The following is a 21,237-nucleotide window of genomic DNA, read 5'->3' on the forward strand; positions in this document are numbered from 1 at the left end:
ATGCTTTCATATAGATATGAATGTCTTTATTATATCATCTTCATCAACTTCAAAAAAATTATCTTATTCAATGAAAGTGACTAGATGTAGCAGGAGCCGCCGCCTTTTTTATTGTATGCTTCTAAAAAAGATATAAATATCCGATTTGCCTTCATAACTGCAGAAATATTTGAAAACAATGCCAAATAATTAAATAATTTATTATTTAATGTTAGCAAATAGCTATGAAAGTAGGCAATAATTTTCTAGAAGACAAATAGTAAAAATTAAATTTATCTAACCCAAATAGCGAATCAAGATGATAAATCCTAACTAACGCGACCGTATATACTTAAAGAGACCTGTGAAGTAGATAGCGATCCTCTGACTAGAGCAGGGCGGCGGCAGAGCACTAGCCGGGCTAGGGTGGCAGGGCGGCATCGACTCACCGGTGAGGCGGCGACGCGGCGTGTTCATCTTTGGCGCCGTACTCTCGGATCAGAATTAGATTAGGAAATTAAAACGTAAAGTATGAAATCAGAGCGCAAATAGTCAAATATACTCTTCACTTGCCACGTGGGCCGCGTCACATGGGCCTCCAGTCCAATGAGCCAGGAAAAAATTATAGCTGGGGTGAGTTCTAACATGAAGATGAATGAAAAAGCTTATGACACAAATCGCACAATATTCATCAACTACGATTGTAAAAAATATAGAAAAAAACTAGAATCACAAAAGTTATTGTGAAAAAGACGGACGAACAACATAAGATGTTGCCTCAAATTTGTAAAATAAATTAAATAACTGGCAAAGCTGCTGATGCCCCTGCCAAGTTCCGCTTCTCCTCCCTCCATCGTTCCTAGCGATGGCAGTGAGCGGACGAGCAGTGTGCCGCGCTGGCGCCTACACAACCAGAATTTTTAATTTCTCCTAGTAATGTGGGGTTCTCCTAGTATTTTAGCATTTAAAATTTAGTATAAACTTTCCCTAGTAAATGTCTTCTAGTGAGGATTTCCTAGTGTTTGACTAGTGATAGTGTTTTATTACTAACTAAAAACACTAGGAGAACTCCACCATTTTGGTAGTGCTAGCAGCGGCCGGCGAGAGTGGCGGCGAGCGCGTGGCTGGTTCCTTGCAGCGGGCAGCGAGGGTGGCGGGCACGTGGCTGGTTCCGTTGGTAGCTGGGGCGGCCGCCCCACCCCGCCGCTAGGGTGGCTCCGTCATTGCTCCAGCCATCACGTTATGGCGTCTAGTATGTTTTCTCTTTTTTCCTTTTTACAAATACAGTGTATATACTATTATGTATGGTATACATATACTACTTGCCACCGGTTTTACAGGGTATGCCGGTGCATACCTTGTGGCTCCGCCACTGATCTCACGTAGATCAAGAAAACCTCTAAACCTCTGACTCATCTTACACAGTGGTATCATAGTTCCGCGAGATGAGTTAGCCACAGATCTATACTTTAAATGTGAGAGAGTGTTTTTCCCCCTCTAGTCACTATGGCCGAAGCAGCAAGCAGTTTTTTTTTGCTCTCAAGGGCATATGCTCCCACTCTCTCCACCACTGGATTCGCATTGAGAAGTGTGCAAACACACATCTTAAAGCAGATTCGCATTGAGATGTGTGTTTGCATACTTCTCAATGCGAATCCAGTGGTAGAGAGAGTAGGAGCACATGCCTGCAAAAATAACTTTCCCCGTGAGTCCCTCAGGTTTTAAACTCCGACTACGCGGAAGGGAGGTACTGCACTGAGCCAGGCCATTCCCAATATAATATATATAAAATGTTACGTAGGTTGATGACACATGATTGACGTTGCTAGATTTATCACGTGTGGAAAAATCCTTTCATAGCATACAATACAAGTTGATCTATAGTATTATATTTATACAAGTTGCATGTTTTTTCTGCAACCGTGTCTTAGCACGTATTTTATTAAGAGAGAGAGAGAGTAATGACACTGTCAACAACCAAACAGTCCTCGTAACCAAAGGTTGCCAAAAACAGGAGCAAGCTAGAGAAAACAACAAAGGTAGAAGGCGCAACGGCGCCAAAACCTGAACGGGCTAATTACAAAACACTCAAGAGCGACTGAAGGTGGCTGTAACCGGCCTGAACCCAAAGCGAAGCTTCCTGAACCCATCGTCTCGGAGGCCTGAAGGCACATGACGTAGATACGCAGTTGTCGCCATCCTGCAGGCCGCGCTCGGCCGTCCAACAACGACGATGCAGCATCAACCAGAAAAAAGAATTTGATCTTCGGAGCTCATCAAGGAGTTCAGCATGGAGATAGTTCACCATCAAGGTTTTCCGGATCAACTTAGCACTCCATAATCAGAGGCCGCAGAGTATTTGTGGTCAGAGTCAGACGACCATCTCCAAATGAGAGGAGCGTCAGGAGCGGTGGCAAGTCTGCGGGTGGAAGAACGGGGTGTTCGCGTCTCCCTCGACGAGGAACAGCAGACGTGAACGCTCTGACGGGCGATTGTTCTAGCCAAAAACGTCAGCCATCCAAGACATTTGCATTTTAGCTCTTTGCAAAGCGCCACCTCATCAGGTGACAGTGACCTGGTTTACTGCCTCTGTGTTAAACGTCGTATTCCAGATCATGTCAGTGTCCTAGTACATTTGTACTGGGACCTGTGGTTTGCAGAGTGCAGTACAGAAAAAAAATCAATCCAGCCTAATCTCAAGTAGGAGTTGGGGTCTACGAGTCCACGGGAAGACCCAAGACGAGTGCCCTGTCCGTGACGGCCACGACAAACTCCAAGTGCAAATAAAATCTGGCATTCCATACGCTCGGCCGGCTGCATAGTGCGCAGTGCTGCTAGCTTTAGCCGCGAAGCTCAAAGCCAGTTTCCTCAGGAGAGCGAGAGTGCAGCATCAGAGTCAGAGCATCTATCTCTTCTTGGCTTCTCCAAGGGCGAACAAGAACAAGAGCCATGGGCGCGAGCCGTCTTGAGCAAACCAATGCTCTCTTCAGGAAAAATCTTGTAATCCAGGTGACCCCCGCCTTCATCTCCCTCTTGTTCTGAATTGTTTTCCTATCATCAATCAAGGTTGCATCTTTCAAGTTGTTGCGTCGAATGGATGAAATTGATCCTTTCGTGATTCCATCACTGACTGACAAGAATTTGGTGCAGTTGCATGAACAACATACCAAAATTCAGTTTCGCTCTCCCCAGTCACCATAGATGAAAATTCCCTGCACTGACGCTACTCTGAATTTCGACTCGTTTTTGAATCTGCGGTTCCATGAACAATACACCAAGATTCACTCAGCATGACACTGAATTTCGACTCGTTTATTTCACTCCCAATCCACAGAGGCGTGCCTGCAAGACGAACTGCTGCCTGATCATGTTTCCGCTGCTCTTCTGCTCCGTCATCGGCGGCCTACAGATCGCCATCAACCGCGCATCGGCATCGTCGCGGGGAGAAGACGGAGGTGCTACTCCTGCTACCCATCTCGACTGCAGCTGCAGCAACGTCAGCGTCGACGAGAACGCGATGGGAGGCATAGAATGCCCATACGCGTACGCGTACCAGTGCCCGTTGCCTCGCGCGCCCAAACAGCCCCCTTTCCTCAAGATCCCATTTGCCAAGTACCGGGCGGTTCAAGATGGGCTCTTCCCGTACACTGATCTCCCAGATGCGTCGTGCAGAGTCGATGAGTCTTGCGCGGCAACATTCCTTGTCACTGGTAGCAACCACTCTTTTGTAGAAAGTAAGTTTGTTGTTGTTGTTGTTGTTGTTGTTGTTGTTGTTGTTGTTGTTTTTCCCCCCATTCTGACAGAGTGCAGTGCTAGCTTTATGTGAGTGGTTTCTGAAATAACCGTTTTCTCCTTGCAGGTGTGATAGACAATATTTTCCCTGCTCAAAATTCTTCAGTGAACTTGTCAGCCGATATTTCTGCGTTGTCTGATTTTGTTCTGGTAGGTTTGATTCTTTAGGTTCTTTGTGTATGATCCTTATTGGCAGGGCATTTTTGTGATGTTTGAATACCTGCAGGCAGATTATGGAGGATCTTTTCTTCAGAACAAGTGCTTCCCTAACTTGACACTTTCTTATCCAGTTCAACATGGCAATCGTACCGTGAGTCAAGGTAACTATTATCCCTCATGCAAGATCAAATGCTGAATTCATCACTGAAGATAAAGATCTCGGTTCAACTAAATAAAAGGTTGCAGTGTCAATGGCTTCAGTTGTTGCTGACACTGGTAAAGATATTTGGGATTAGTACGGTCTTTTAGCACATGGCAAAATGATAAATAAGTCCACAAGCAATTCTCCTGTCTTACTATTTAGCAATGTTACTACATTTTACCTATCATTACTCATGCTTACCGGAATTCTTGGAGTAGATGTGCAATGCACAGAAGGATTAGTGCTCTGGCGTGATAGTTCAAGGCTAATTAATGATGAATTATATGGAGGTTATTACCAAGGGAATAATAACCATAAGTTTGATGCAATTGCTGCAGGTCATATTTTTGAACCTTTGTGCTTTCAATCAGTTACTCTAACTACTGCTCATTGGCATCTAATATGTGGTTCATCTACGTGATGCAGCATATGATTTCTTAAGTTCTGATCAGAGCAACTTCAACCTGGCCATCTCATACAACTCCACAAAGAACTATGATTTTTATGATGAATCAGACCAATCTGTCCCTGTGCTTAATAATCAAGCAGGTCCAGTGCAAACAGCTAATTCGGATCAAGTCCCACGATTAGCTAATATGGTATCGCTTTTCCTAGTTGAGATAAATAATAGTATATCTCTTTGGAAAACTTTTCTTTAGTTTCTTTCATTGGAACCCCTTTGTTCTCTAAACATTTTGTCCATTCTCATATGCTTCTTGATTTTATTTTATAGTGACTTTGTTCATGCACTACTACTCTCTTTGTTGTCAAACTATTCGTGGCACCCTTTTATCATTGTTTTACACTTTATAGAGTTTCCATTTTTCAGGCCTCAAATGCATACCTTCATTTAAAGGGTAATGGTCTCAAGATGTCATTTGAATTTGTGAAAGACATGCCTAGAGCAGCTCTACCAGCTGTACACAATGACCAGTTTGATCTGGCTCCATATATAGGGCAGCTACCTTTTGTATGGACTATGGAGCTTCTTTTTCCGGTACGACATGCCTTTGTAGATTCTTTTTGTATAGCCAATAAGAATTGGATGATCTGATATGTTTTGGTGTCACTGGAAGAAGCATACAAATGTGGTTAATTATAAATATTTTCTCGTGAACTGGTGAGTTGGTTCTGCAGGTAATTTTGACAAACCTTGTATACGAGAGACAAAATAAGCTAAGGATAATGATGAAGATGCATGGTCTTGGAGATTTACCGTATTGGACTATATCCTATTTCTATTTTCTACTATTGTCGCTGCTTTATGTGCTGTCCTTCATGCTATTTGGTTCTGCCCTTGGTAAGATACATTACTTTTAATACTAGGAATGTACTTTATAATAGTCAAAATGAAACATAGGTTGGACTTATAGTGGTTCTGATCATGAGGGATCTTGGCTTCTCTTTATACAAAATTATTTTACTTTTTATGCTAATTTTAATGAAAGGGAAAGGAGCCTCATGGTACTATTATGAATTGGAAGCAAACCTAATGATACTTCAATTTCTATGTTCAGGTTTAACATTCTTCCGCCAGAACAACTATGGCGTGCAGTTCGTATTCTTTTTTGCTTACATGAACTTGCAAATTTCATTTGCATTTCTTATGACAACATACTTCTCTAGTGTGAGGACAGCTACTGGTATGCTTCTGTTAATGTGTGCATTATATCCATTTTATCAGATAGTATGAAGTATCTTCTTTACTGAACTAATTATCTGGCATCTTTCATGCAGTGACAGGATATTTGTACATATTTGTGTCTGGCCTTTTGTCACAATTTATATTCAGATACTATGTTGAAGATGCTAACCTCTCAAGTATGTACAAAGATCACTAGCTGTATCTTAATGAAGTCGATATGCACGACATTAGTCATCTTCTTTTTTATGTAAGTTTTTTTCGTTAATTCTAATAAGTTGCATGGAAATTTTGTGTTTTCTCATTTCAAGGAAGCTGGATCACACTTATGGAACTTTTACCTGCATTTTCCTTATACCGAATTGTCTATGAATTCTCGCGATTTGAATGGCTTGGAAATTATATGGCCTTCTCGGGGATTCAATGGACTGATATGACTAATCCAGAGAATGGATTAGCAGGTGTGCTTACCATTATGGTACTAGAATGGTTCGTATTCCTTTTATTTACATTCTATTTGGACCGTTTTTGTTCCTTCAAAGACGGAATGAGAAAAGCAGCAGTATTTGTTCGCTCCCGCATAAATGGGAACCATGTTGAAACTGCTCAGCAGCAGAACATACAACTTCAGGAGTTCAGAGCTTCCGTTGAAATGGAGAGAACAGATGTCATCAAAGAGGTGTGCTCTGCTCTATTCTTTGGTACACTCCAATCAGTTTCATACTGCTCCAGGAGTATTTTTTTCTTTGTTTTTTAGAAAGAGCTTTAGGAGTCTGTTGATAGAATTAGTCAGGAGTTTAAACTACACAATGTACTCCCTCCGTATAGGATTTAAAAGTCGTTTATAACAGTGATACGGTCTCCAAAACACAACTTTGACCTGTTATTTTTATAAAAATATTTAGGAAAAAATAATATATGTATACTTTTATAAAAAAAAATCAAGACAAACCTATTCATATAATTTTCACATTTGCAAACTCAACAATTTAAAAGTTGTCGATGATTTATATTCTCAATGTTTAACCCAAACTTTGTCCAAAACGACTTCTAAATCCTATATGGAGGGAGTACTACCTAAAAGTTACACTTAACATTATTTTTAGGTTAGTGGTTATTAAAGTAACCTTATGAAGAGAAAATACTAAAACTATAGGAGACATGTTCAAAAATTTATGGGACTTGATAAAATTAGGTGCTTTGAAATACCACAGCTTGAAATATAGAATCAGATTAATCTATATTCAAAGTCAGTTGTGAAGCAGTGCACATCAATTTATTGTTTTCATTTTTTTCAGAGAGAGATAGTTGGACATATATCAGAAGAATCTCGCAGAAGCTATTCAGTCATATGCGACAATCTTGAGAAAGTGTACCGTGGAAAAGATGGAAATGCAAATAAAATTGCAGTTAGAGGGATATCCATTTCTATGTCACGTGGTCAGTGTTTTGGTGTTCTTGGTCCAAATGGTGCGGGAAAGACCACTATGATTAACATGGTAAGTTCAATAGATTTGGATACAATAGGTTATGCTATGTAAGTATAGGTCAATCTCTCTATTTAGAGAAGGTGGTTAATGACTGCAATATTATGCATTCCTTCAAATCTAAGAAAAAAGTTTTGGTGTTCGTGTAGTAATAAAACTGAACTCCAGAGTTCGCATCCTATATATTTTAGCTTTTGTAAATGTCCATCAGCTATACTGATTATCATGTTTTGAGTACTCTCTTAACCTGTCAACAGCTGACTGGGTTTTGTAAACCTACCTCTGGCACCGCATACATTGAAGGGATGGACGTACGCTTCGACATGGACAGAATATATACAGGAATTGGTGTTTGTCCACAGGATGAGTAAACTACTCTGTCTCACTCAGATGTTTCTGAACCAGTTTTTCCAGGTTAGCTTATTTAGTTGCGAACTTGTGATGACTTTCCTCTTTTCTGGATGATCTGATGCAGCTTGCTATGGGAAAACCTGACTGGTCGCGAGCATTTGTTGTTCTATGGCAGGCTTAAGAAATTAAAGGGTGCAGCATTAGTTGAGGTATTATTTGACCTGACTGCTCTGATATTGTGCTGGGTTATTTTGATGTTTTTCTTTCTGTCATTATTGATCATTTGAAGTACTATCAAGAATAGATGAATGGAACTAAAATATTAGTCAGTGTAGTCTGTAGTGTTATTTCCAGGCAAGAATCATCTCTTGTTTGTGGGTTCTACTACTCTTGTACAAATCAAAAATCATTCAAGCTTGATCTACAATCCAATAAAAATTTATCTGGTTGCAGAACCAAATCATTGTACAGTAGAAGCTACTAAAAGCATCATAGGATGTTCCCCTTACTTCCAGGCTATTGAACAATCTTTGAGAAGCATGCACTTGCTTGCCGGTGGTGTTCCTGATAAACTCGTTGGAAAGTACAGTGGTGGTATGAAACGTCGTCTCAGTGTTGCTATCTCTCTAATTGGTGATCCTAAGGTATTTTTATTTATCAACTGATCGAAATCATGATTTAAGGAACACCTGGTATTCGTGCAAGACTGCAAGTATAAGTATAAATAAATATGTTTGTGGAATGCTTTTTTATATAGGTTGTTTATATGGATGAACCAAGCTCTGGCTTGGATCCAGCATCAAGGAAAAACTTGTGGAAGGCTGTCAAGTCTGCGAAACAGGATAGGACAATAATTCTCACAAGTACAGTATTTGACTTTCACCTTCCATCATGGGATTGACAACATAATCAGATGGTGAAAACATTGCTTGAATCTATCTATTTTCAGCGCACTCGATGGAAGAGGCTGATGTCTTGTGCGACCGGATCGGAATCATCGCAAATGGTAGCCTGCAGTGCATTGGGAGCTCCAAAGAGGTACACTACACAATTGATCAGATTGCAAATTTTCAGACAGTAGCAACCAGTGACCAGAAATTCTGACATGGCCATCGTTCCTATTTCTTGTTTCTAGCTGAAAGACAGGTATGGAGGCTCATGCGTGCTGACAGTAACAACTCCGGCCGGCGAGGAGGAGGAGGAGGAGGTCGAGAGGCTGGTGCAGTCCATCTCGCCCGCGGCCAACCGGGTGTACCGCGTCTCGGGAACGCAGAAGTTCGAGATGCCGAAGCAGGGGATGAAGATCTCCGTGGTTTTCGGGGCCATGGAGCAGGCGAAGAGCAGCCTGCACATCCTCGCCTGGGGCCTCGCTGATACGACGCTGGAAGACGTCTTCGTCAGAGTGGCCAAGCAGAGTGACATGTCCACTGTGACCTGATGACAGACTGATCCGTCCCTGGTGTGCTGCATATGCGTTGTCTGAATTCTCTGAAACCGGTAGTATATGATCAATCATGCACGAACATATAGTCTGTAGCTAGCTACAAAATATATACTAATTTACGATAATATGTATACATATTTACGATAGTCGGGTTACATAACACATGGAGATATTTACCGTAATTGTATAGTAAATTACTTAGTAAGAGTTACTATAATCTTATAAATTAATATAGTAATTATCGTAACTCAAAGTGACTACAAAATAAGTTATTTTGTAGCCAGCTACAAAGTAATTACCGTAATGCTATATATATATGAATCACTATATATGAGATTCCACTGAGCTTGTTTGTAAGTCTTGAGTGAAATTGGTTGGGTTTAGACGATCAACGCTGACACAGATTTGACACAGATTCCACGGCCGGGTCCACGACATGATCGAGCGCCTGCATGCCACTCTTGGCGGCGCCGGAAACGGTTGAGGCGTTGAGCGTGCGCGTGGCGAGCAGGAGCATCTGCCGCGTGTTTAATTAATTTCCACGCGCGAGCTATCTGATGCCTGATAGCAGACGTTGTGGCAGTTGCAGAACCCCGCCAAAGACGCCCAACCCTTTAGAACCATTGGTCAATGGATCCAGTTGGATGCATCTGTGCTGCGTTGCCAGATCTCACCTTGATCGGAAGGCTGTCGTCGTCGTCCTCGCGGTCGAGGCCAACGCTTGGTGAACTCCAAGGGCAGCAGGCCCGTCTTTCTGATGGCGGCCAGGTCGACGACGCTGGGGGCGGCGGACTTCCAATCCCAGGCCGATGCGCTCTTCAGGAAAAACCTCGCCATCCACGTATGTATATCCTGCCATCTTGCTCATTCCATATCATCCATCGTCCTTCTGTTAATTGTTACCTTCTTCTGTTCTTTCTGTTCTGATCGATGATTTATGTTCTTCTTCTTCTTCTTCTTCTTCTTCTTCTTCTTCTTCTTCTTCTTCTTCTTCTTCTTCTTCTTCTTCTTCTTCTTCTTCTTCTTCTTCTTCTTCTTCTTCTTCTTCTTCTTCTTCTTCTTCTTCTTCTTCTTCTTCTTCTTCTTCTTCTTCTTCTTCTTCTTCTTCTTCTTCTTCTTCTTCTTCTTCTTCTTCTTCTTCTTCTTCTTCTTCTTCTTCTTCTTCTTCTTCTTCTTCTTCTTCTTCTTCTTCTTCTTCCAACAATTAACGTTGCTGTCAACAACAACCGCCTGCGGGCGGCCGGGCATGCATGCAGAGGCGCGCTTGCAGGGGCAACTGCTACCTCATCCTGTTCCCGGTGCTCGTCTGCGGCATGGTCGGCGGGCTGCAGACGTTCATGGACAGCCTGTTCAGAAACCTGGGCGGCGTCAAGCCCGACTGCAAGGGCTGCGACGGCGGCGGCGTGATGCGGCTCAGCGAGGACGCCGTCGGGGGCCTCTCGTGCTCCCAGTCCTGCCCGCTGCCCGTGGCCCAGCGATGGCCCGTCGTGCTGCTGCTTCCCGGCGGCAAGGGGGATGCCGCCCTTAACTTCTCCGCCCTCATGGAAACGGACAATAAACCGCCGCCGTGCGTCAGCCCGGAGTCGTGCACGCCGCCGGCCAAGTTCCTCGTCACCGGCGCCAACAAGTCATTCGCACAAAGTACGTACGTATATATCCGCAGTGCAGTACTGCAGTGTATGCACTTTTTTTTTTTTTCCAAACTCCTTAATTTAGGCCTCGTTACATCTGATCAAGATTATACAAATTAGTGAACCATTAGATGGAAGTAACCGCCCGCTCTTAATCACACTTTTACAAATCTCTCCTTTCACCTCTCTCATGCGCCCCCTTGGATCAACATGCTGCGGTTCAGAGTAGAGTTTACATAGTTTACGAGTTGAGTTTGTACTAGATCCGTTGTCTAGATGGAAATCATTCCAGAGCATCATTTCTGGATATCCGAATATGCAGTATGACGCTATATACCTCTTCGATCTTGTCTTGCAGGTCTCACGGGCAACATGTTCCCGCCACACGCCTCGCCGAACTTGACGGCTGACATTTCCGGCTTGGCTGATTATGCGCTGGTTTGTTGCATTGGATTCCCATGCATTTCTTCCCTAGCAGATGATCTGATTTCTGTATTAAATTGTGTCATTGTTTGGTGCTCGGCATGCAGTTCTGTCGGCCGTCTAGGTTATGTTTAGATTGGGGAAAAAGATGAGACAGTTCTATATCCTATAGTTTTCTCAAACGGATGGACGGATGACGGTGTATCGATCTTTAGGTTTAGTTGAGGGGATGTATGTCTAGTTAAGTGGACGTGATTATTCAGTTAGGAATAGGAGAATCTCCATTCTTGCAACAAAAGAGGCCCAACCAGCGTGGCTATGTCGTCGGCAATTTCCGGCATCAGGCCGTTCTCTGTCATTTTACAAACAAGCCTTCGCACTTTGTTGAAATATAACCCGCCGTCAAGCCTACGGATCGGGTCGTTCTCTGTAATTTTGCGAAAAAGCCCTCGCACTTTGTTGAAATATAACCCGCCGTCCAGCCCACTCTCTCAGTTTTTTATTCAAAATAGTCCTCAAACTTTACTGAAATTAAAAATCAGTCCATATGCGCCTGCCTCCAACCTAGGCCGGCCTCAAGCTTGCTGGGCCTAAGTGGGCCAAATACGGCCCTATACTATTTTTATTTTCCTATTAATTTTAAATCTTTTCTTTTCAAAATAGAGATCTCCAAAAAAATCGTAAAAAATATAGAAAAATCACAAAAATACCAAACTAATTTTGTTGAGTTTATTATGACTAGATCTATGCATTTAACTTAAAATATCATATGATTTAGTGTATTTTATTTGATAGATATATACATCTATAATTTTATGTTAGTGATTAATTGTTTGCTCATATCGCATATGAACTAAAAATATCTCTAAAAATTAATTCTAAATAAATTCATACCCTTGTTCACAATCTTCGCTTTCTAATTCTCCCTACCTTAACTCTAAATCAATTCATATATTTTATACTAACTCGTAATACAAAAAATCCAAAACAAATAATCGCTGACATAGATATACGAAGCCAAATATCTCACCATATATATGACATTCCGTACACTCACATATATGAGTACATCATATGACGCATGTAAACAAACAAAATGAATACATTTAAAATGTACACCGTATAAAGAAAAAAACAAAAACACATAACACATACGTACGGCGCATAGCTAACCACTGGCCATAAGCGGCAACGCCGCACACATTTCTAGTACATCACTACTTTCCATCTGTTAGACAATCCTCGAGTGAGGTATGCATGTATGGATTTCATCATCTTTCACCTTCTTCCTCTTCCATACCTTCGCCATGGACCCATCTGTTGTCGTCTCTACCACCGCCCCGCATGGCCCGCCTTAGCCGCCCAAAACCCACTTAACTACGGTCGAGCTGAGGCCAAGTTTGTTGGATTGCCTACCCATGCTAGAGATGAGGCTAAGGTCGGTCTCAAATGGAGTTTGAGTTTCATGCACATTAAATATGTTGATGTAGCACTATATTAATGAAGAGAGATGATAAGAATTTCATAGAAGTAGAGAGAGTTTCATTCCCATAAAATTCTTCTGTACTATTTTCAAAATATGAATATGTTGGAAATTAGATTATAAAACTCTTATTGAGGATGGCGCAGCTCGCCCGCACACCCATTGCTGAACTTGCCCGTCAGAACGCCAAGGAGAAACGCCAAGGAGGAAGATGAGGACACACAAATGAAAGAAAACGGCATCAAGAGGGACTAGAGCGTATCATAATTTATGGGACGGGTGTCTCAGAGGAACAATTAAGAATGATAGACGACTAGTGAGAGACTGAGAGTGTCACCCTTAAAGCAAACACCATCATATATCCTAAGTACTGACAAAACTTCTGTTGGAACTTTTGCAGGCAATTGATGGAACAGGTTTTGGCACTAAAACTTATGAAGCCGCCTTTGACATTGCGGCCCTTTATTTTCTTCAGAGCAAATGCACTCCAAAATCAACACTTTCTTTCCCGGTCCAGCACGGTCCAAAAATGGACAACAAAGGTGAGATATGTTACTGGGCTATATATGCTAGAGAAAGCAATAATAAGTAAAGTTTTTTTTTTAATTTTCAACTATTCATGTAAACTTTTATGAAAATAAAAATTATAATCATTATGGGAACCGATAGCTGAAATCATAGTTTGTTGAATCAATTAGCATGTCCTACATATGCTTAACCTTGTTTAGTTGGCAAAATGAAAAGTTTTTGGACACTGTAGCATTTTCGTTTGTTTGTGGCAAATATTATCCAATTATGGACTAACTAGGTTTAAAAGAGTCATCTCGTGATTTACAGGCAAACTGTGTAGTTGGTTTTTGTTTTTGACTATATTTAATGCTCCATACATGTGCCGCAATATTCGATATGATAGGGAATCTTGAAAAGTTTTTGGTTTTTGGGGTGAACTAAACAATGCCTTAAGATGATACACAACAGAAATTGCAAAATATATATTACTAGCTACATCCTTTTTTAATTAAATATTTGACTAGGACATTTAGGTTAAAGGACGACCTGGTCAAATTATTATTAGATCGACCCTAACTGCTATTGTTAACTGAAAAAACCCGAACAGAAGCAAGATGTAGTCAAGCATTGTTTGAATGGCGAGAAAATTCAATAGTGATAAACAATGAATTGTATAAAGGCTTCAGAGAAAGCAAGGCCACGGAAAGGATAGAGAACACTAACGACATTGTTTCAGGTTTTATCATCCCACTATCTATTCCTTTTCTGCTTGTAATTGATATATATCTACATAACATATATTATTCTTCTGTTTACAGCATATGATCTCACAAGCTCAGACCTCAAGCACTATAACATGATTGTCCAATACAATTCTGAAAAATCAAACATGCTTCGGGTTGCGCGCTTAATGAATCTGGTAATGTTCATTTCTTAAATTGAAAGAGAATACAGTGTTATACATCTCCTACTACAAAATAATACTACCGTTAGTAGTAGGTCATTTGTACATGCCATCAAAAATATTCCGAAGTCCAAAGATCAGTTTGTGCATTGCCTTTTTTTTGTTTATCATTTTGTCGTCTTTACAGAGTTTCTAGCTATTGTGCAGGCCTCAAATGCATACCTTCAGTTGAGGGGTAATGGTACTAAGATGCGATTTGGATTTGTTAAAGACATGCCTAGAGATGGTCACCCTCTTAAGGCTCCTGATATGTCTTTTATAGTTGGGAAGCTGGTTTTTATACAGATTATAATGCTCCTTTTCCCGGTATGATCTCTCTTTTTTTTAATATAAACTAATGAAAGTTGAAACCCTTTTCTTCTGCTACATACAATATAAAGTAACTATAATTACTTGGAGAAATATGTTACTATCCCAAAATAATCCATTCCAAATTGTAAGTTATTTTAGCTTTGTCCTACGTCAAATTTCTTCAACTTTGATCAAATTTATAGAAAAATACACATACATCTATAACATTAAACAAGATTCATTAAAACACCATGAAATGTATTTTGATAGTGTATTTATTTGAAATTATATATGTGAATAAAAACTTAGTTAAAGTTGCAAAAAGTTCGACATAACAAAACTTAAATGACTTACAAATTGAAATGGACAAAGACACGAAGTATGTGAAATAAGGGCATTGTAGCCCCCTCCATCAGTAGGCCAACAAAAAAAAACTATATATGACTCAATTTACTTTCCCTTAGCAGCCCATGTCCACACCGTCATAAATAATTCTACTACAACTGATTTCAAATTCTATTCTACTGACATGGTCTGATTTTGACTAGAGATCAGACTTGTACACCTGCCAAGTCAACAAAATGACGTGTAAAGCAGCCATGCAGGCCAAGCCAACCTATGCCCCCCCACCTATCCTGTAGGCCAAGTCCACACTACGCTAGAGAAGCAGATTCGAGACGGGCCTCAAGGACGGGTAATGAAATAGTATGTGTGTCTCTGAATCATAAACCGTCTCTAATATATTTTATATAGAACAAACGCCTCAAAGTTGTGTGTCGCTGATATATAGAGACGGCTTGCAATAAGACGTGTCTTCAATATTGTGTCATTACAGACGGGTATATTAGATGTGCGGTTGTGGACAAATATTTTAGTACTACTTATTCTGTGACGCTTGCTAATTTAGTGTCTCTAGTGGACGCGTCTCCTTTGTTGCTTTCTGGCGTAGTGCCAGCTACTTCCATCTCTACTTCTCACATCTCCTCTCCCACACCAGTGTCACTGGCGCCGTTCTTCTTGTTGCACTTGCTACCTCTGCTATCGTAGCCTAGGCAATTGGTGCTCGTGCTCCCCATGCCCCTTCCAACTAGATGCAGATCTAACCTAAATGTAGAGCATAACTGGTAACAAAAGATCCAGGCCAGGTAGGCACAACTTGGTGAACACCCAATAGTTGTGTAATGGGTATCCAGAGGACGAGGATTGGGAGCAGTGGAGTAGAAAAGTCAGCTTGAATGAGCATTGAGCACCAATGATATGCTTAGAGAACGAAGATGTGGTGGGCTAGTGGACCCTAGGATCGCATATGAATCTCATGTGATGGAAAGAGGACTGACTAAAGGAGAGATAATAACCCAACTCTAGTATATAAGTAAGTATATTTTGAATATGAAGGGGGAATAAAAACACAGGAAAACTAACAAACCGATATATTTCTCTGAAAATGACATACTAACATTGCAGGTCATCCTGAGCAGTTTAGTGTATGAGAAACAACAGAAGCTAAGGGCTATGATGAAGATGCACGGTTTAGGTGATATGGCATATTGGACTATATCCTATTGCTACTTCCTTCTTATATCATTACTTTATATCTTCTTGCTGGTTACATTTGGCGCCACTGTTGGTAAGATGATACCACTCACAGTTTTATGAGAAAGGCTCCTTATAACACAATAATAAAATTAGCATGACTTTTAAGGTGGTTGTGGTTGCACAAGATTGAAAAAAAACTACACTGACTTAATTTTCTTTTTGTTTCACTCGTTATTAATAACTACTTTATTATTTCTGCAAATTTTAATCATTTATCTTCCAAAGCCCACATCAGGAACCTTATGTGCACTTTTAATCATGGGAATCATTTTTCTTGCAGGTATAAAGTTATTTGCAGTGAATAGCTACATGCTACAATTCTTAGTCTATTTTATCTACATGAATTTGCAAATTTCATTTGCTTTCTTTACGACAACATACTTTTCTACCACCACAATTGCTAATGGTATGTTTCTACTTGAGTATTCATATGTTTTTTCAGAAGATGGTTGCAGGAACAATGTATCTACTCTTGTTAGTTGTTACATGGATATGCTTTGTGCAGTAGCAGGACATCTCTATGTTACTGGGTCTGGTTTTATAGGAGAATATTTGTTCAGGCCTTTTGTCGAAGACACATCTGTCCCTAGTCTGTGCCCAACTTTCGTCTTGTATATATACTCCTATTGCTTGCTAAGTTTCAGACAATTCTATTTCTTCTTATGTTTCAGGAAGCTTGATTACGTTGATGGAGTTCTTCCCACCCATTTCTTTGTACCGCATAATCTATGAGCTCTCTCCACCTCCATCAGAGGGATTTTTTTCAGACTTCTCCGGAGTACACTTGGGAGACTTAAGTAATCCTAAAAATGGAATTTTAGTTCTCCTAATCATAATGGTACTTGAGTGGCCTATATTTATTTTCTTGACATTATATTTGGATGAATTTGGTTGCCTCCGAAATGGAATTAGAAAGTTGTTGACAGCTTCTCGCCCCGACGGGAGCTATCAGACCCTTCAGAAGCCATCCACACAACCTCAGGAATTTGAAGCTTCAATTGAAATTGACAGGACAGATATTTTGAGAGAGGTGCAACCCAAATATTTCTATCTGTATGTTCTATGTTTTTCTGACCATAGGGCTTAGGAGAGGGATTGCAGACACTGTTAAGTGTTAACCCACGTCCATAAGAGATGCACTTGTGTGTGTGCCCATAAGTCATCTAGGTATTCGATTTTGGAAGTTTTTTCCTCTTTCGTCATATGGTATTTTGAGAGTATATTAATCCATTTCATTATTTGCATTGGCGTCAAGTAATTCCTCATATATAAAGAAATACAATCTATCAATAAAGACACTATCAAGAGCATGGATGGTTATTCTAATCCCTCTAGTAGTCCTAGACACATAACAATATGAATTTTATGTTATGCTTAACTTGATCTTTTAACATTGACCCCCCCTACCCACCAGATACAAACAACCAAACTTGGACGCTGTACATAGTGTGATATTAATTAAACCAAATTTAGGTACTGATGGTATTGTCTGAAATTACTCTTGCATGAATGTATTTTCTTCACTAAATCTGTTACATTATGATGCAGCTTTCCCACTTTCTTTTCAGAGAGAGATAGTTGATAGATTCTTGAAACAACCAGATACCAGTTATTCAGTCATAATTGATAACATTAGGAAAGTGTACCCTCCAAAAGATGGAAATGCAGAGGTAGTTGCTGTCAAAGGCTTCTCACTTTCTATCCAACGCGGACAATGTTTTGGACTTCTTGGTTCAAATGGTGCTGGAAAAACCTCTCTCATTAGCATGGTATGCATTTCTTTCCTTTTATTGACCTTGAGAAGTAGCTTGTTAAATAGAAGTGATTTTTTATTGCTAATTCACATTACCAAATTTTGTTAACCTAACAACAGCTTACTGGGTTTACTAAACCTACATCTGGCACGGCTTATATTGATGGAATGGACATACGAACGGACATGAGCGAGATTTATACAAGAATAGGTGTTTGTCCACAATTCAAGTAATTGCAGCTCTTCACACACTATTCTCCTTTTCTTCAAAATGTTAGAAAATCCCTTACAAGATTAATGTGGAATCTAATGTGGAATGTTTTTTACTTGTGATCATTACTTTTATATTCTCCATACAGCTTGCTATGGGAAACATTGACTGGCCGTGAGCATTTGATGTTCTATGGCAGACTAAAGAGATTGAATGGTGCTGCATTATTTGAGGTACTACCACAGGGTACCCTCTACTATTTTTTTTGGCATTGTTTCCATGAGTCAGATATACTTCCATTTCCAAGTGTCAGATATACTCCATTTCCATGCTGAAGCACCATGCAAATAATTTTGATGCATTATCAACTTTATTTGAATATGTATGCTATTTTTATTTTTTTTCAAAAGTGTGCTATGCATGTATTTCATTAAGAGGAGATGTGACCCATAGAAGTACAATACAAACAAATATGATACAGACCAATATGCAAAGTGCCTAGGAGGACATAAAACAAAGAGAGAAAGAGAGAGATAGAAAAAAACCACACAAGGGCTCAAGCTACACTCGAAAGTCGAAACTACCTCTCCTAAAATCACTATACAACAGACAAATGGATTAACATGGCTTGCAACCAGCAACCAGCATCCTAACCTCTTTAATATCTTTGTCCAACTGCACTAACTGATGCAATTGTCCTCTAAACACCCGAGCATTGTGTTTTTTTAGACCCTCCAAAAGATTGGGATGACCAAGGAATCATTGAGAGTTCAGAAACCATCACTGATAACTTAAACATAGATGATTTTGGAACACATCGATGTAATCATCTTAAAATTTAATAAATATTTCCTTTATCAAAAAAAGGTTACCATAGACACAAATTATAGTTTGTTCAAAAGCCGCCGGTAATGCAGCCTAAGAATATCTTGTGTGATGACCCCTATTAATGAGTTAGTGATCTGTTTTGATCTGACCCACAATTTGAAAACTCCAAATTCAAAATAATGCAAGGTTGCTTGTCATACATCTGCATATTTGTAAGTTCATCATATATCCATAGTTTACAAATGGAAGTTCAAATTGCTCTCTCTTTATCTGAATGAAAAGAGATAGAAGTTCTCATATTCTAAATGGAACCAAACTAATTGTTCTCGCATAGCAAGTACTCCCTCCATTCTAAACTATAGAACATCTTAATTTTTCTAGATACACAACTTTTACTATGTACTTAGATATACACTATGTCTAGATACATGATAAAAACAATATATCTAGAAAAGCCAGAAGGTTTTATAGTTTGAAACGCAGGGGAGTAGCAACTAGGAATTAGTCAATGGCTCAAAGCTTTCTATTTCTTTCTCCAGGCTGCAGAACAATCTCTAAAAGCACTACAGATATTTGAGGGTGGTGTTGCTGACACTCTGGTTTCACAATACAGCGGTGGCATGAAACGTCGTCTCAGCGTCGCTATATCCCTGATCGGCGACCCTAAGGTTAAACTTGTGCTGTGCAGTTATATATCCATGATCAGCCAAACAGACAGTATTTGTATTTCTTTTGGAGACAGAACAGTATGTATTTACCCAATTGATTAAAGGGTTATATATTATTTGGAGCACGCATTTTTGTAGGTGGTTTACTTGGACGAACCAAGTACAGGATTGGATCCAGCATCAAGGAGTGCCTTATGGAACGCTCTGAAGTTTGCCAAGAAGGACAAAGCCATAATCCTCACAAGTAAGATTAATTTTCCAAACTTGTATTTTCAGACACTAATAACCCCACTTCCTGACTTCCATATCTGCTACTAATAATCACAACATTTTAAAATCATGGAAATGCCTTCTTCAACTTTCAGCTCATTCCATGGAAGAGGCTGAGGCTCTATGCGACCGGATAGGAATAGCCGCCTATGGACGTCTCCGGTGCACCGGAACCTCCAAAGAGGTACAATTTTTATTTTCTTCGAGAACATGCTTAGCACGTGTTTCATTAACAAGACAAAGTTAAGAGTTTCAGTACAGTGTTTTCAGAAACGACCACCTGGTTTCCAGTGTCAGTAAAAAGAAAAACATTGCATCCATTGTTTCTCCCAGCTGAAGGCGAAGTACGGAGGCACATTGGTGTTCACGGTGACGGTGGCGGCGGCGGCGGGCGAAGACGAGGACGAGGCGGTGGAGCGGCTGGTCCGCTCCATCTCCCCCGCGGCGAAGCGGACGTACCACATCGCCGGGACGCAGAAGTTCGAGTTGCCGAAGCAGGGGGTGAAGATCGCCGAGGTGTTCCGCGCCATGGAGCAGGCCAAGCGCTCGCTCAATATCGCCGCCTGGGGCCTCGTCGACACCACGCTGGAGGACGTCTTCATCAAGGTTGCTTGCTGATCCAGGAGAGTACGTGCGGTGTGCGTGCATGACAAGTGCGTGCGTGTGCTGCGCTGCGTCACTGCGTGGAGCCGGCCGGCCGGGATAGCTCATCGTAGGATGAAAATGGAACGAAAATATTCGGTATGGATCGTTTTCGTTTTCTATATTATAATATCGTTTTCTATATTATATATTGTTTTTGAATTTTGTCAAACATAAAAATTTATTAGTTTTAGTTGGGCCTTGTTTAGTTTCAAAAAATTTTTGTAAAATTTTCCAGATTCCCCGTCACATCGAATCTTTAAACGCATGCATAGAGTATTAAATATAGACGAAAATAAAAACTAATTGTACAGTTTGGTCGAAATTGACGAGACGAATCTTTTGATTCTAGTTAGTTCATGATTGGATAATATTTATCAAATACAAACGAAAGTGTCACTATTCATATTTTGTAAAAAATTTTGGAAGTAAACAAGGCCTTGGTTTCACAACCATTTTAAATCATTTTTTGTACTCTTTAATTGCTAAAATGTAGAAATATTCCATACCGACAACGTTCATTTTCTATATTGTAATTTCGTTTTCAACCATTTTCGACCGTTTTCATCCTTATGAGATCCATGCGGGATTTGTTTGTTTGGCGACGCATGCGACACAACGCTGTGTTCCTGCCATGGGGATCATCGATCGCCACCAAAAGCGTGCAGCGCTTGCGGATGCGGATACGCTTCGGCAACCCAACTGAAAGACTGTTTCTTCCTTATGTCTGTAGCATATGAGAACTTCAGAATTATTTAGTGTATTATCCCTGATATATGAGGTCGTTTTGATCTCCTGTGATTAAGAATTTAGTATTAGTTTTTTGGGCTTCCTGCAATTAAGGATGGACAAGTTTTTGTTTTCTCTCTATCTACGGCACTGGATCTGGGATGCATGTATATTTGTGGTGG

At 40.4% G+C, this 21,237-nt stretch overlaps 2 protein-coding genes across 4 annotated transcripts; both read left to right on the forward strand.

The window, feature by feature from the left end:
* LOC8071674 (ABC transporter A family member 8) lies at positions 2,702–9,238 on the forward strand. Its single transcript, XM_021459312.1, has 18 exons — positions 2,702–2,988; positions 3,314–3,713; positions 3,839–3,921; positions 3,998–4,091; positions 4,351–4,470; positions 4,559–4,731; positions 4,962–5,129; positions 5,270–5,432; positions 5,650–5,775; positions 5,870–5,953; positions 6,086–6,453; positions 7,073–7,273; positions 7,519–7,628; positions 7,737–7,821; positions 8,128–8,256; positions 8,370–8,475; positions 8,562–8,650; positions 8,748–9,238. Exons 1-18 carry the CDS (start codon positions 2,929–2,931, stop codon positions 9,048–9,050), a joined length of 2,862 nt encoding a protein of 953 aa, XP_021314987.1. The 5' UTR covers positions 2,702–2,928; the 3' UTR covers positions 9,051–9,238.
* On the forward strand, positions 9,353–20,473 carry LOC8071675 (ABC transporter A family member 8). Of its 3 annotated transcripts, none has more exons than XM_021459313.1 (18): positions 9,353–9,897; positions 10,313–10,697; positions 11,046–11,125; positions 12,994–13,135; positions 13,711–13,839; positions 13,922–14,022; positions 14,215–14,373; positions 15,823–15,985; positions 16,235–16,360; positions 16,460–16,543; positions 16,626–16,984; positions 17,523–17,723; positions 17,828–17,937; positions 18,067–18,151; positions 19,286–19,414; positions 19,553–19,658; positions 19,780–19,868; positions 20,018–20,473. In XM_021459313.1, exons 1-18 carry the CDS (start codon positions 9,814–9,816, stop codon positions 20,300–20,302), a joined length of 2,817 nt encoding a protein of 938 aa, XP_021314988.1. In that variant the 5' UTR covers positions 9,353–9,813; the 3' UTR covers positions 20,303–20,473. The 3 variants fall into 3 exon arrangements, with proteins under 3 accessions (XP_021314988.1, XP_021314989.1, XP_021314990.1); XM_021459314.1 differs by having other exon boundaries at positions 19,946–20,036; XM_021459315.1 differs by lacking the exons at positions 19,780–19,868; positions 20,018–20,473 and having other exon boundaries at positions 19,360–19,414; positions 19,553–19,645.

Source organism: Sorghum bicolor, chromosome 4, assembly GCF_000003195.3.
Source record: "Sorghum bicolor cultivar BTx623 chromosome 4, Sorghum_bicolor_NCBIv3, whole genome shotgun sequence".
Classification (NCBI taxonomy): Eukaryota; Viridiplantae; Streptophyta; class Magnoliopsida; order Poales; family Poaceae; genus Sorghum; species Sorghum bicolor.

Bases quoted from the DNA above. Each gene is read 5' to 3' on its own strand.
- LOC8071675 (XM_021459313.1), top strand. From the start codon at position 9,814: ATGGCGGCCAGGTCGACGACGCTGGGGGCGGCGGACTTCCAATCCCAG. The intron at 10,698-11,045 runs GTACGTACGTAT...CTTGTCTTGCAG, and splicing joins CAACAAGTCATTCGCACAAA to GTCTCACGGGCAACATGTTC. The intron at 16,985-17,522 runs GTGCAACCCAAA...CTTTCTTTTCAG, and splicing joins GGACAGATATTTTGAGAGAG to AGAGAGATAGTTGATAGATT.
- LOC8071674 (XM_021459312.1), top strand. From the start codon at position 2,929: ATGGGCGCGAGCCGTCTTGAGCAAACCAATGCTCTCTTCAGGAAAAAT. The intron at 4,471-4,558 runs GTCATATTTTTG...TACGTGATGCAG, and splicing joins GTTTGATGCAATTGCTGCAG to CATATGATTTCTTAAGTTCT. The intron at 5,954-6,085 runs GTATGTACAAAG...TCTCATTTCAAG, and splicing joins TGAAGATGCTAACCTCTCAA to GAAGCTGGATCACACTTATG.